This window comes from Nomascus leucogenys, chromosome 18 (assembly GCF_006542625.1).
Source record: "Nomascus leucogenys isolate Asia chromosome 18, Asia_NLE_v1, whole genome shotgun sequence".
Classification (NCBI taxonomy): domain Eukaryota; kingdom Metazoa; phylum Chordata; class Mammalia; order Primates; family Hylobatidae; genus Nomascus; species Nomascus leucogenys.
This window is the reverse complement of record NC_044398.1, coordinates 58,429,457-58,443,921: the sequence shown is the minus strand read 5'-3', so window position 1 is coordinate 58,443,921 and position 14,465 is coordinate 58,429,457. Positions and strand designations below refer to the sequence as shown.

The 14,465-nt window shown below is 37.8% G+C and overlaps 1 protein-coding gene across 5 annotated transcripts in view; it reads right to left on the bottom strand.

Annotated features, from left to right (window-relative positions):
- The window catches only part of SEC24B (SEC24 homolog B, COPII coat complex component), a 106,725-nt gene that overhangs the window by 22,819 nt on the left and 69,441 nt on the right, over positions 1–14,465 (bottom strand). For 3 of the 5 annotated variants that reach the window (XM_030798124.1, XM_030798126.1, XM_030798128.1), the window contains 5 exons: positions 10,790–10,974; positions 7,218–7,320; positions 5,247–5,373; positions 3,476–3,585; positions 715–827 (listed from right to left, as the gene is read on the bottom strand). In XM_030798124.1, the coding sequence (XP_030653984.1) occupies positions 715–827; positions 3,476–3,585; positions 5,247–5,373; positions 7,218–7,320; positions 10,790–10,974 (638 nt within the window). The remainder of the gene's footprint in view (positions 1–714; positions 828–3,475; positions 3,586–5,246; positions 5,374–7,217; positions 7,321–10,789; positions 10,975–14,465) is intronic. The other 2 variants (XM_030798125.1, XM_030798127.1) reach the window with 1 other exon arrangement.

The window sequence follows — 14,465 nt, the reverse complement described above, 5'->3', positions numbered from 1 at the left end:
CGCTTAATGTGATGACCTCCAGGTTTATCCATGGTATCACAAATGAGAAAAATTTTATTTTTAAAGGCTGGATAGTATTCCATTTGCACATATGCCAGTTTCTTTATCCATCCATCTCTTGATGGATACTTAGTCTGATTATGTATCCTGACTCTTGTGAATAAACTACAAATGCTACAATAAACATGGGAGTGCAGATATATCTTCCACACACTGATTTTATTTTCTTTGGATATATTCCAAGTAGTGGGATTGCTGGATCATACGACAATTGTATTAAATTTTCTGAGGGACCTTTATATTGTTTACTATAATGGCTGTACTAATTTACATTCCCCAAAGTGTGCAATTTCCCTTTTCTCCACATCCTCACCAACATGTTATCTTTTGTCTTTTTGATAGTCTCATCCAGATTCCCGATATACTGGCTAACTCAACATTTCTGGCCCCTGTGTTCAGATTGGCTGAGTCAGACAGTTAGATGAGATCTAAATTCCTGACTAAATACTAGATTTTTATGATTTTATAATTCAGATACCAAGTCATAAATCATAACTCGAGTATCTGGATCCTTATTCTATGGTACATAAGTAGTACTCTTTTTAGTTGATAAGTATAACCAAACCCAATCCCACAAACTGTGAACACTTCATATTTATATACATTTATATCTATAACATACACATGTATAGTATGAATTAAAAATATTCTTACTTGTCTAGATTTTCTAAGAGTGACTGGCACAAAATTGTCAAATATCCAGCTTCCACTGCATTATGAGACACATCTAAAACAAACAAGTAAACTGCAGGTTGAGGAGGACGCAGCTGAAAGGAATAAAAATAAAGTAACTTATTTGGTAGGTACAATTTATTCTTTTTATATATTACTATTGCTACTGGATATTTACTGAATATATTAACACAAAAAATACACAAATAGGATTGCTATTTTGTAATATGTGCTCATGAAAATGATATGCTTTTCTTTAATTTTTTTTCTTTTTAGTTGGTTGTGGACTAAGCAGGACAAGGCAGTTGATACGCAGCCACAGTTAAATAGATGGGTTAAATGTTTTTCTGATAAGGAGTGTTGGCTAAGAGTTCGTTTTTAAAAAATTAGGCTTATGATTTAATACTAAGCTCTCTAGATGTACATCCGTTCCCCTTTCCTAAAAACAAATTTTAAACCTAACAATTTGCCATTAGTACCAGCTACTGGGTTATCTGGAGATGACTGAATCCTAATGTTTAAGTGCTATGTGTAAAGAAAGTCCTTGTGATGGTATTGTAAATACTTTTTTTTTGGAGACAGAGTCTCACTCTGTCATCCAGGCTGGAGTGCAGCAGCGCCATCTTGGCTCACTGCAATCTCTGCCTCCCAGGTTCAAGCGATTCTCCTGCCTCAGCCTCCTGAGTAGCTGCGACTACAGGCACATGCCTCCACGCACAGCTAATTTTTGTATTTGGTAGAGACGGGGGGCGGGGGGTTCACTATATTGGCCAGGCTGGTTACAAACTCCTGATGTCAGTTGATCCGCCCGCCTCAGCCTCCCAAAGTGCTAGGCCACCGTGCCTGGCCTTTAAATACATTCTTTGAAAAGTCCTTATGGTTGAGAATTGTTGAAGCTTGGTGATGGGCAAAGGATGGTTCGTTATACTGTTATACTGTTTTCTTTGGAGTATGCGTGAAACTGCTGTTATATAAAGTTGAAATCGGCCAGGTGCAGTGGCTCAGGCCTGTAATCCCAGCACTTTTGGGAAGCCAAGGTAGGTGGATTGCTTGGGCCCAGGAGTTTGAGACCAGCCTGGGCAACATGGTAAAACCCTGTCTCTAGCTTGGGTGACAGAGTGAAACTCTGTCTCAAGTAAAAATTATGTAAATATATAAGTTAAAAGAATACATGAAATCTTTTCTTAAAAATATGCTAACCAGGCCAGGAGCGGTAGCTCACGCCTGTAATCTCAGCACTTTGGGAGGCTGAGGCGGGTGGATTATGAGGTCAGGAGATCGAGACCAACCTGGCTAATATGGTGAAACCCCGTCTCTGCTTAAAAATACAAAAAATTAGCTGGGGGTGGTGGCAGGAGCCTGTAGTCCTAGTTACTCGGGAGGCTGAGGCAGGAGAATGTTGTGAACCCAGGAGGCAGAGCTTGCAGTGGGCCAGGATGGCGCCACTGCACTCCAGCCTGGATGACAGAGCGTGACTCCGTCTCAAAAATAAATGAATAAAATAAAAAATAAAAATGTTCTAACCAAGGGCCATATGAATCATATGGCAAAACTTAAAAGATTATTTCTTGCTTTACCACTTCAATTAGATTAAGATTCCTAATGACCCAATATGGAGTGGGAAAATAATAAATCATAAAGAAGGTAGAGCTTGAGAGTAAAAGTGATCAAGATAAAGTTTATTACAGTTAATACAGAAACAAACATGAAAATGGTAGTTAGGTGGGCATATGCCAAATTAGACACAAAAGAACACAAAAATTACAAAAATAAAGATGAGCCAGGTGCCAAAAATTTAATGCACATCGCTTACTCCTTTTCACTAGCAGCAGTTTAAGTTTTGCAGACGACAAGGATTAGAGATGTAGCTACGGAAGACATAATTTTTTGGGTTTTTTGTTTGTTTGTTTCTGAGACAGAGTCTTGCCCTGTTGCCCAGGCTGGTGTGCCGTGGCACGATCTTGGCTCACTGCAACCTCCCCCTCCCACGTTCAAGCAATTCTCTGGCCTCAGCCTCCCTAGCAGCTGGGATTACAGGCGTGCACCACCACGCCCAGCTAATTTTGGTATTTTAAGTAGAGACAGGGTTTCACCATGTTGGCCAGGCTGGTCTTAAATTCTTGACCTCAGGTGATCCACCCACCTCAGCCTCCGAAAGTGTTGGGATTACAGGCATGAGCCACCATGCCCAGCCAATACAAATATGTCAAAAAGAGAAGATACGATAACGAAGATGAGCAAAATTTAGGGCCAATAATTCATTTTTGAAGTGAAAAGAAGAATCAGATCTTAGAGTTCGTATAATTAAAGAAGAGATAGAATTTTCTAATTGGAACAGAAGAAAAAATTAGAGAGAAGTCCATAACCACTTATCTTGATCTCTTGGCGAAAAAACTTGAGTTTTGGGCAAAAATGTGCATTTCTCTGTTTTGAGAGTCTTAAATGTTAAATGGTAAAAGGGTATCTATATCCATTCCATGCAAGGAAATCAAAATGGCAACAAATCATAGATGCTAGTGCCCATCATAAGACAGAACATTTCTTATTCATAGAAAGCCTTCTAGATCAAATAACCTTTAGAAAGATTTTCTCTTTGTTAAATATAAACTTTCAGCATTAATTTGTTTTTAAAAATTATTGAGTATAAACAACTTCAAAATCTCGATAAGAATTCACTTAACAGAAAATTACAAATGACCAACATAATTGTGTTCCATAACAAATCTTAACACTGAATAGTTACCATGTAATCTGAAGAAGCAATGAACTCCACAGTTGAATTCTGAACTTCTGGTCGTTTATGAGGCTCTCCATAAGATCGGGTAAGGGGGTTATACATAAATTCTTCAGGAACTAGATAAGAGGTCCCAGTACAAATTTAGAGACACAATTTGTAACTAAACACATATATACACACCTAAAAATAAATATCTATTATCAATATTTACATGAGGTTTAGCAACAGTTCTGCGAACATTTAATGGTAAAAATCAATCCCTTAAGCCCTCCTTAAAAAATAGAGCAGGGCGGTGGCTCACGCCTGTAATGCCAGCACTTTGGGAGACCACGGCAGGTGGATCACGAGGTCAGGAGTTTGAGACCAGCCTGACCAACGTGGTGAAACCCTCTCTACTAAAAAAAAGCAAAAATTAGCCAGGCGTAGTGGTGTGCGCCTGTTAATCCCAGCTACTCAGGGGGCTGAGGCAGGAGAATTGCTTGAACCTGGGAGGCGGAGGTTGCAGTGAGCTGAGACCGCACCAATGCACTCCAGCCTAGGTGACAGAGACTCTGTCTCCAAAAAAAAAAAAAAAAAAAATCAGGGGACCGGGCGCAGTGGCTCACACCTGTACACCTGTAATCCCAGCATTTTGGGAGGCCAAGGTGGGGAAGATCACGAGGTCAGGAGTTCGAGACCAGCCTGGCCAATAGGGTAAAACCACATCTCTACTAAAAATACAAAAATTAGCCAGACATGGTGGCGGACACCTGTAGTCCCAGCTACTTGGGAGGCTGAAGCAGAAGAATTGCTTGAACCCGGGAGGTGGAGGTTGCAGTCAGCCAAGATCACACCACTGCGCTCCAACCTGGGTGACAGAGTGAGACTTCATCTCAAAAAAAAAAAAAAAAAAAAAAAAAAAGATCAGGGCTGGGCGCAGTAGCTCATGTCTATAATCCCATCTCTTGGGTTGGGAGGCTGAGGTGGATGGATCACTTGAGCCCAGGAGTTCAGGACTAGCCTGGCCAACATAGCGAGACCCCATTTCTACTAAAAATACAAAAATTAGCCAAGTGTGGTGGTGCAAGCCTGTAGTCTCAGCTACCTGGGAGGCTGAGGCATGAGAAGAACTTATAGCCTGAACCTGGAAAGCAGAGACTGCAGTGAGCCATATTGTGCAACTGCACTCCAGCCTGGGTGACAGAGTGAGACCCTGCCTCAAAAAAGAATTAAAAAAAAAAAAAAATAGATCAGAAGCATAAAAAAAACTTATGTTCTGAAATCAGATGAGAAAACCAGGATGCAAGTAACCTTCCTTCTTAGACTTGTATCCTATTTATTATATCAAATGACATGGAAAAAAAATCAGAGAAACATAAATTTGAAAGCAACTCTAGTAGGGGAACCCGAAGAAATGAATAAAGGGAATAAGAGACAGACACGTATACATGCATGCATCCAGATACACTGGCAAAGTTCTAATGAACCAAATATACAAATGTAAGACAATCTTACTGTCAGGGACAAGCGTAACTAGTCTGCATAAGCTCACCCGCACGAGTGTCACTGTTTCTATTTTTCTTACTTTGTCCTCACTGTTGTCTCCTCATTGTCAATTATCCCCTTGGTCAGCCAAAATGAAGAATCCTTAGTCCTAGCCTTAGCCTATATTCCCTCTACTAAAAATGGCATGAAAATTCTTTTGAAAGCAATGAAGAGAGAAACCAGGAGATGACAAAAATCTCAAAACAAAATATTGAAAATAGGATTAAAACACAATTAAGAATCTAAAACTCACCATCATTAACTCTATAGCACAAATTGCATTTCCATCTACGTTGATCAATGAAGGATACAAAGGGGTTAATATATGTTCGACAAGATCGGCACCTCACAATGGTATTTGATGTTATCACTGGTAATTGCTAGGAAATAAAATAAAGAAGCTGTAGCAGAAAAAGTCACCCCAAGGAAAAACAGAACGTATACTGCTCTGCTCCAAATACAGAACATAAACCTTAACTGTTTTTATGTGGTTTTACATGGAAGCATATTAATAAAATCCAGGGACATGCTGAGCAACACATGTAGCCATCAAGTTTTCTCCCTCTTGTCACAAATCATAACACTAAAATAAAGTCATACCAAACATTGGCCAAGAAAATAATGTAAGTGAGATCTTATCAGCTGAACTTTAGAAATAACAGTGAGAGAGAAACATACCATATACAAATACCTTTGTCTTTGTTGACTGCACGTGGTACTAGACTATTAGGCACCGCTCATTAGACTGCCACAGCAACTTCTGACAGGAGCTGAGGCCAGAAGCAGTCAAACACGATGTGCCTTTTAAAAAAATTACATCTCTATGCTTAGTTTGGGAAAGGAATTTTATATTCAAGTAGAAACTTTAGAAAATATGAAAAAAGATTAAGAGATCACATATTATTCTATGTCTCTGAATTAACCTGCTATCATTTTAGTGTATCATTCTGTTTTTATCTGCATATGAACATTTTGATCTTTGTATTTAATTTTTTCACATGTATGATTATTATTATGCAAGTAACCACATATCTGTTGTAAAAACAAAAATCAGGAAATAGTTAACTGAGAATGAGAAAATAAAAAATTACAGAACTCTACATCACAGAGGATGCACTGTAAACAATTTAGTATATATGCTTCCAGAAGGTATCATGTATGATATCTGTATTTAGAGAAAAACTCCCACATATATATATTATATACAATTTCATATATATATATATATATATGAAATTAACTGTCTTGGTTTATAGATAAGGTTTTAAGAGTATTATAGGTGATTAAAAATATTTACTCAATGAATAAATTCATGGTACTTATTACACATTACAATTTTTTATTTTCTATTCATTTTGATCTTTTCTATACTTCCTGGTAGTAAGTAAGCTTCACAAGGAAGCTGTTAATTTAACCTTTGTATCTCCAGCTTCCAACGTGACAGGTAGTCAATCAATACTTTTTGGATCACTGAGAGCAAAAGAAAACTCAGAACCAGTAAGAAGGGTAGTAAACAACAGTAGTAAAAAAAAGTTTGAGAGAGAAATGCAACTTATGAAGTACAAATAAAACAGCTCTGAATAAAATTATTTTTGAAGTTTTCAAAATTTAAAACTTTTAAAACATTAAAAGTTTAAAAATCCCTACTGTTACAAAGGTTATTTGTTGAATTAACAAATTTGTTTAATTTGTTAAGGAACAGACAGTTTTCCTCTCTAAGTGGACATCATTGTTGGTGTTTCCTTTGTGTTTAACAGAGAACTCCGAAAGTGTATCTACCTTCCATGGCCATTCCACCTTCCAAAACTATTAATCTTTCAAAATCCAGGACAGAGTTCATCACTTATAGAAAACTTTTGCTATTGTATACACAGGGAATCACTTCTCATACTGTACTCACTACCTAAGTATGTCATAGAATTTGATTAATTACATGTATTAATTATCCTGCACTGTAATTATTTTTACATCTTTGTCCCCTGTTAGATAAGAACTTTTTGGAGGCAATTTCAGTGACTTGATCATCTCTGTACTACCAATGCTTAGTTTAGAGCTTGTCACAAAGCAGGTGTTCAAAAAATGTTTGCCAAGTTGTTATGGAAATGATTATTTCTAACTTCAAATAAAAGAAGATATAGAAAATTCTAAGAAAATAAAAAATTTAAGTACCTTGTACATAAGCATACATGTCAGTACACGTAAATATTATAAAATGTTACTTTACCGTTAGGTCTCTGAAGGGATGTAACAACAATCCTAAAGGAAGCTTAGCTTTATTCAGTAAAGCCTGTGTCTGTGGAATATTTGTCAAAGTACACCGAAATGAACTGCAAAGAACATAAACAACATGGAGGATATTAGCTATCAGAGAAAAATACACTGAAGTAGATAATTAAGAACATTTAAGGACATAAGTGAAAATCATATGGGCATGTTACTGTAACTATAAGCAAGAAGGTCCTGATTAATTAGGCATGTATGCAATATATGTCAAAATATCTAAATTAAAGAGTCAACACTTTCATGGTGGAAAAGTAGTACACATTCAGGGAAGACCAACTACTCCATTATGACTAGCCTGGAGGAGATGAATAGGAGCACACAGAAAACATGAGTGAAAAGGCCTACTTCTTTTTTTTTTTTCTGAGATGGAGTCTTGCTCTGTCGCCCAGGCTGGAGTGCAGTAGCCCAATCTCGGCTCACTGCAAGCTCCGCCTCCTGGGTTCACGCCATTCTCCTGCCTCAGCCTCTCCGAGTAGCTGGGACTACAGGTGCCCACCACCACGCCCAGCTAATTTTTTGTATTTTTAGTAGAGACGGGGTTTCACCGTGTTAGCCAGGATGGTCTCGATCTCCTCACCTTGTGATCCACCTGCCTCGGCCTTCCAAAGTGCTAGGATTACAGGCATGAGCCACTGTGCCCGGCCAAATAACTTATGAAGTTTTAAGGTCAATAAACAAAGAATGAATAAAGGAGATGCCAAATAAGTAAAAAGCAGAAGTACTGAAAGCCAGGCAATAAATTTTATGAAGTCATTAATATCATGTAGAGATATCTATTTATTCCAGCCTTAGTGTTATTCCTTGAACACAAAAAGCTTGTTCCTGCTTCAGGACCTCCATATTTGCTATTCATGCAGCTTGGAACCCTATTATTCCCAGAGAAGTCACGTGGCTTACTCTCTCACTTCACCCAGATCTCTACTCAAATGTTAAAAGTCTTTGGGTAAACCTGTCCAGACTCTTCTATTTACAAGAGTCACCCTCCACCCGCACTCCTTATTCTGATTTATTTTTCTTCATTGTAATACCCTAAACATTACGTTATATGTTTACTAGTTTGACTGTTCATAGGAGAATATAAGTTCTGTGATTCCATAGAGATCAGGAACTGTGTTTTGTTCACAACTTTATCCCCAGCACATGGAAAACAGTGCTTTGCATTTAACTTCCAAGGCATTTGATAAATATTTATCAAATGATTTATCTTAGTATGTTGATACTATTATTATTCCTGTTTTACAGTTGACAAAATTAAGACTTTGAGGGGTTAAGTAAATTGCACAGTTTCATAGCTACTTAGGTCTGCTCAACTCTAAAGCCTGTACTCCTAACTATTTGTTATTTTGATAAAAGAGACATTTTCACAAAACACATACAACTGGGTAGAAAAATGTATGCCTTCCCCTTACCTATGGGTTCTCTTATACATATGCAACATATATTTTTTTTTAATAATTTTTTTTTTTTTAAGACAGGGTCTCGCTCTGTCACCCAGGCTGGAGTACAGTGGTGTGATCTTGCATCGCCACAGCTTCCACCTCCTGGGCTCAAGGGATCCTCCCACCTCAGCCTACAGAGTAGCTGGGACCACAGGCGCATGGCACTATGCTCAGCTAATTTTTTTGTTTTTTTGGAGGAGAAGGGGTTTCGCCATGTTGTCCAGGCTGGTCACAAACTCCTGGGCTCAAACGATCCACCTGCCTTGGCTTCCCAAAGTGCTGGGATTACAGGCATGAGCTACTATGCATTGCCCATATACTACATTTACCTACGTAGGGGGTGCCTAACCTTTTATACTACAAGGTCATAATTTACAAACTTACCAACCTGATAGCAACTTATATTTGGGAGGATGGGCAGCTGTTTTCAACCTATAATCCATGATGCCTTATCTTTTTACGGAACCAATCTTGGCAGTACCTGAGGCACTGATGGTGTGTGGATGGTACAGTGGAAGAAGAGGGGAAATTCTCAAAGCAGCTCCACTTCCTATTTTCTATATTGGAATTCTATATAACATTTTGCTTGAAAGAGTGGTTTGCAGCTTTTTTTTTTAAGCTGGAAAACTACTGCTTTAAGAAAAGGGAAATAGGCTGGGCACAGTGGCTCATGCCTGTAATCCCAGTGTCGGGAGTTGGAGACCAGCCTGACTAACATGGAGAAACCCTGTCTCTACTAAAAATATAAAATTAGTTGGGTGTGGTGGCACATGCCTGTAATCCCAGGTACTCGGGAGGCTAAAGCAGGAGAATTGCTTGAACCTGGGAGGCGGAGGTTGCGGTGAGCCGAGATGGCGTTATTGCACTCCAGCCTGGGCAACAACAGCAAAACTCCATCTCAAAAATAAAAAAAGAAAGAAAAAAAGAAAAGAAAAGGGAAATATTGGCTCTAAAGAATACTAATTCTCCTAATGCAAGGAAGAAGACAATGTTGGCCAAGTGTGGTGGATCACACCTATAATCCCAGCACTTTGGGAGGCCAAGGCGGGCAGGTTACCTGAAGTCAGGAGTTCGAGAACAGTCTGCCCAACATGGTGAAACCCCATCTCTAATAAAAACACAAAAATTAGACAGGCATCATGGTGCACACCCGTAATCTCAGCTACTTGGTGGCTGAGGCACGAGAATCACTTGAACCTGGGGAGGCGGAGGCTGCAGTCAGCCAAGATCGGGCCACTGCACTCCAGCCAGCCTGGGTGACAGAATGAGACCCCATCAAAAAAAAAAAAAAAAAAAAAAAAAAAAAGACAATGTTGTTCTGTGAATCAGTGTTTACTTTATGAGGAGGAGAAATTCCAGGAGCAGGAGGATGTCTTCTAAAAGAAAAAAAGAAAAGAAAGTAGGACCAGGGGGATATCCTATTCATAGGATACAGAAGAACTAAAAGCATGCAAGAACAAAGACATGAGGCACTGTGAAGTGAGTAACAGAGCCCATTCACACAGAAGTACACCAGGGCTTGGTGGTTGCCAGTGCAGTCTGCCAGCTAAACTTCTCTATCAAAGGAAATCCAGTCTAGATTCAGACTGGATTAATAACTCTGGGAGTCAATGGTCTTCATACTCTATATTAAGTGGGTAAAGAAAATTCTGAGATAAACCATTTATCTAAACCTGTTCTTGAGATTACATAAGTGAGGTCTATGTTCTTTTCAAGCAAAGCCTGAAATTTTAAATATCTGTCCTTATTTAAAAGATATCAGAAGTTATTATTATTGAAAAGTGAGGAAAAAGATTTAAGAAATATAAAATATAGTTAGATTTGGGTTCCTGAAACCCTTCATTCAAATAATTTCCCTAACATTAGGTGATAGGGGGAAGGGACTGGATTGAGACAGAGATGGGAACAAAAAAAGATGACCTAAGTCAAATTTTACATCTATACAAACTAGAATAGAAAAGTCAACATTAACGAAACTTCCAACCGAAGAAATAACATACTACTTTTACTATTTTTGAAAATCATACAATGTTTTCATCACTTAAGAAAGATTATAAAATAAATAAATACCTACTCTGGGCTACAGTTTAATTTTTTGAGGTCTGCATTCAAGTTAGGTACAGGGGCCCAAACAGGAGTCATGGGTAAAATATTCCTCTCCTGAGTGAGGTTTACAGGTCTCAGGCTTTCTGGTTGTGGAGAACTCTGAAGACTCAATCCTCCTATACTGGAGCATAGCTGGTTGACACCAGGATACTGCTGAAAGAGCAATTCAAAACAAAATAAAACAAAAGAACAATAAAACATAAATAAATTTTCTTATACTATATATACTACATATCTCAAAATACAGAAAAAGCAAAAAGGTAAGAAAATTTAAATCTGGCTTGGTAATGGAATGACTTAGTATGCAGTCAATCTAAAGCACACTTGAAAAAAACTCAAAGCAAAAGTACTGAATAAATCTGAACCTTATTAGCAGGGTTAACCCTCGCGATGAAATTTCAGCAACAATGCTTTTCAGCATTAGCAATCTGGTTTCCCTGAATACAGTTTATACTTGAAAAACAGGATAAATGCCCCACTGTTCTCAAGGTTCCCCTCCCCAAATTATCAACTTTCACAATAATGAGTTGGTACCACAGAAATGTACAATGGTGTTCAATAGGTTTTGCCCTATTTTTTTGTTCCCTGTATTTTTAATATTATCATGAATTAATGGCTTGCTATCTCAAATTGATGTAATGAATTAGTCATTATTCTTATGATGTTCAAACTACCCAATCTTTAGCCAGTGAAAGCCCTTTCAAGATGGCCCCAGTGTCCTTTTATATGAACCTAACTAGCCTTTGACAGTTTCCTTGCTTTCTTACACACTATTTTATACTCTTTTACTTCAAATCTAGAATTGTTTGTCTAAAAAGGAATCTTGGCTCCTTTTAAGCAGAGATGATATCTAAAAACCATAATCTGGATGATAAAGGTGCTTATTGCTAGTACACTGTTATTACTTCCAGATACTTGCAATAGGTAAAGATGGAAAATACACATGTTAAAAGTAGAAGCAAATAATGAGTCCACGTTGACAGTTCCAATTCAAATTTAAGATGACGGGGTTTTTACTTAAGTTCTTTAATTTTATACCGGTATCTCTGTTCTCTTTTGCTACAAATCTTGATTTCTAATGGTAACAGCATTATCTTATCCTATAATATACATTTATAACACCACCAATATTATGTCAGATTATTAAATTTTTCATAGTTCTTTTTGTCCTTACATTATATCCCACTGAGATGTATAAAATACTAGGTTTTAAGATCAGCTTGAACAGTACTTTTCTTGGTATTAGAATGTATTCAACTTGATAAACAGGTTTTTTATTTTATTTTATTTTTCATATTTAAGGATCATTTTTAATCTTTTTTTTTTTTTTTTTTTCTTGAGATGGAGTCTTGCTCTGTCGCCCAGGCTGGAGTGCAGTGGCGCAATCTCGGCTTACTGCAAGCTCCGCCTCCCGGGTTCCCGCCATTCTCCTGCCTTAGCCTCCCGAGTAGCTGGGACAACAGGCGCCCGCCACCTCGCCCGGCTAATTTTTTGTATTTTTAGTAGAGACGGGGTTTCACTGTGTTAGCCAGGATGGTCTCGATCTCCTGACCTCGTGATCCGCCCACCTCGGCCTCCCAAAGTGCTGGGGTTACAGGCGTGAGCCACCGCACCCGGCCCCATTTTTAATCTTTTTGGTTTTTGAGTAAACATAACATTTATATAATTCTAATGTCAAAAAACATTACAATAAGGTACTAATACAATAAGGTATTCAGAGATATCTTATTTCACTCTTGACACCTCCGTCTATAGTTAACTATTTTTATTAGCTTATGGTTTAATCCTTCCATTGTTTCTATTTATATAAGCTAAACATATATACTGTTGTAAATATAGCCCCTTTTTCAACCAAAAAAATGTCCTGGCAATAACTCTATGTCTATACCTTCTGCATTTCTTTTTACAGCTACAGAGCACTCCGTTATGTTAATGTGCTATAGAATTCCAGCTAATATATGGATAATGATAAATTCAGAAAAATCACTATTTAACAATCCATACTGAAATAAATGATTCAGGTAGTGGTCACTTGTAATGGAAGACCAATAGATATCAACAGATGATAAAGCCACTAGGTGAAAGCTTAATGAGGAACTTCACAATTAAAGGATCAGGATGTCACTGTATGAGGCACTAATCAGGCCTAGCACTGGTATAAGTGAAATAAACAGCTATTATTTTGAAGTGTACATCACCAAAATATATATTATGGCCTAACTAAATAAATAATTGAAGTAATACACCTAAATATAATCAACCATTAGATCTAACTCCCAATCCATAGAAAATGAAACAGAAATAAGTTAAATGATACCACAAAGAAGCAAACAGCTAAATTCAGAATGTGGGACATTCTACAGAACAAAAGAGTCAGTTATTTTACCAAATCAAAGGCATTAAAAAAAGGGGTGGGGCTTGTTTTAACTTAAAACAAGAATTAAGAGACATAAGCAAATACAATTAGTAAACTATTATTTGGGTTTTAATGTGAACAAAGTATACAAAGGCATTTTTGAAATAGCCTGGAAAATCTGCATATAGACTGAATTTTAAATGACATTTAGAAAATATCAATTTTGTTTGCTATGATAGTAGTATTGTGGTTATGTAAGAAATGCTGTCCACCTCCCTAATTTTAAAATCCTCAGCAAGAAAAGTGGTGGTGGGATGGGAGGCAGTGTGGACCCATATGAAACAAATATAGCAAAATGTTGACAGTAACTGAAGGTGGTGATGTTAAGGAAAAAAACAACTGGATGATAAAAAGGATTCTCTTGTTTTCTGTAGAGCTGTAAAGAATCAGAAAAAATGATCACATGGATTAATAGTAGCATATAACAGAAAACCCCCCAAAAGACTCAAGTTTCTAAGAATTTAGGATATAAAATAAAGGTGGGATATTTAATCAGAGAGAAAAGACACATTATCTAATAAATGATAGTGAACTAAGGGTAAACCATTCTGCAGGTGAAGGGGAGAGTATGAGACTTCTTATTTACATTATGTACCAAAATAAAACCTTAGATGGATTAATGATGCAAAACCAAAATCATCAAAGAACTAAAAAAAAAAATATAATATTTTCCTAATCTTAACGCTGAAAAGACCTTTTAAAGGATACAAACAAAGGTAAAAACAATAAAATAAATTATAAAATAAGGCCAGGCACAGTGGCTCACGCCTGCAATCCCAGCACTTTGGGAGGCCGAGGTGGGCGTGTCACTTGACTTCAGGAGTTCGAGGCCAGTTTGGCCAACATGTTGAAACCCTATCTCTACTAAAAATACAAAAATTAGGCGGGGCATGGTGGCTCATGCCTGTAATCCCAGCACTTTGGAAAGCCGAGGTGGGTGGATCACGAGGTCAGGAGTTCAAGACCAGCCTGGCCAACACGGTGAAACCTGGTCTCTACCAAAAATTGAAAAATGAGCTGGGCGTGGTGTGGCGGGCGCCTGTAATCCCAGCTACTCGGGAGCCTGAGGCAGGAGAATCGCTGGAACCTGGGAGGCAGAGGTTGCAGTGAGTCAAGATCGCACCACTGCAGTTCAGCCTGGGCTAAAGAGCAAGACTCCGTCTCAAAAAACAAAAGAAAGAAAGAAATTACAAAATAACTGCATAAAATTTAAGTATTTCTCCAAGGT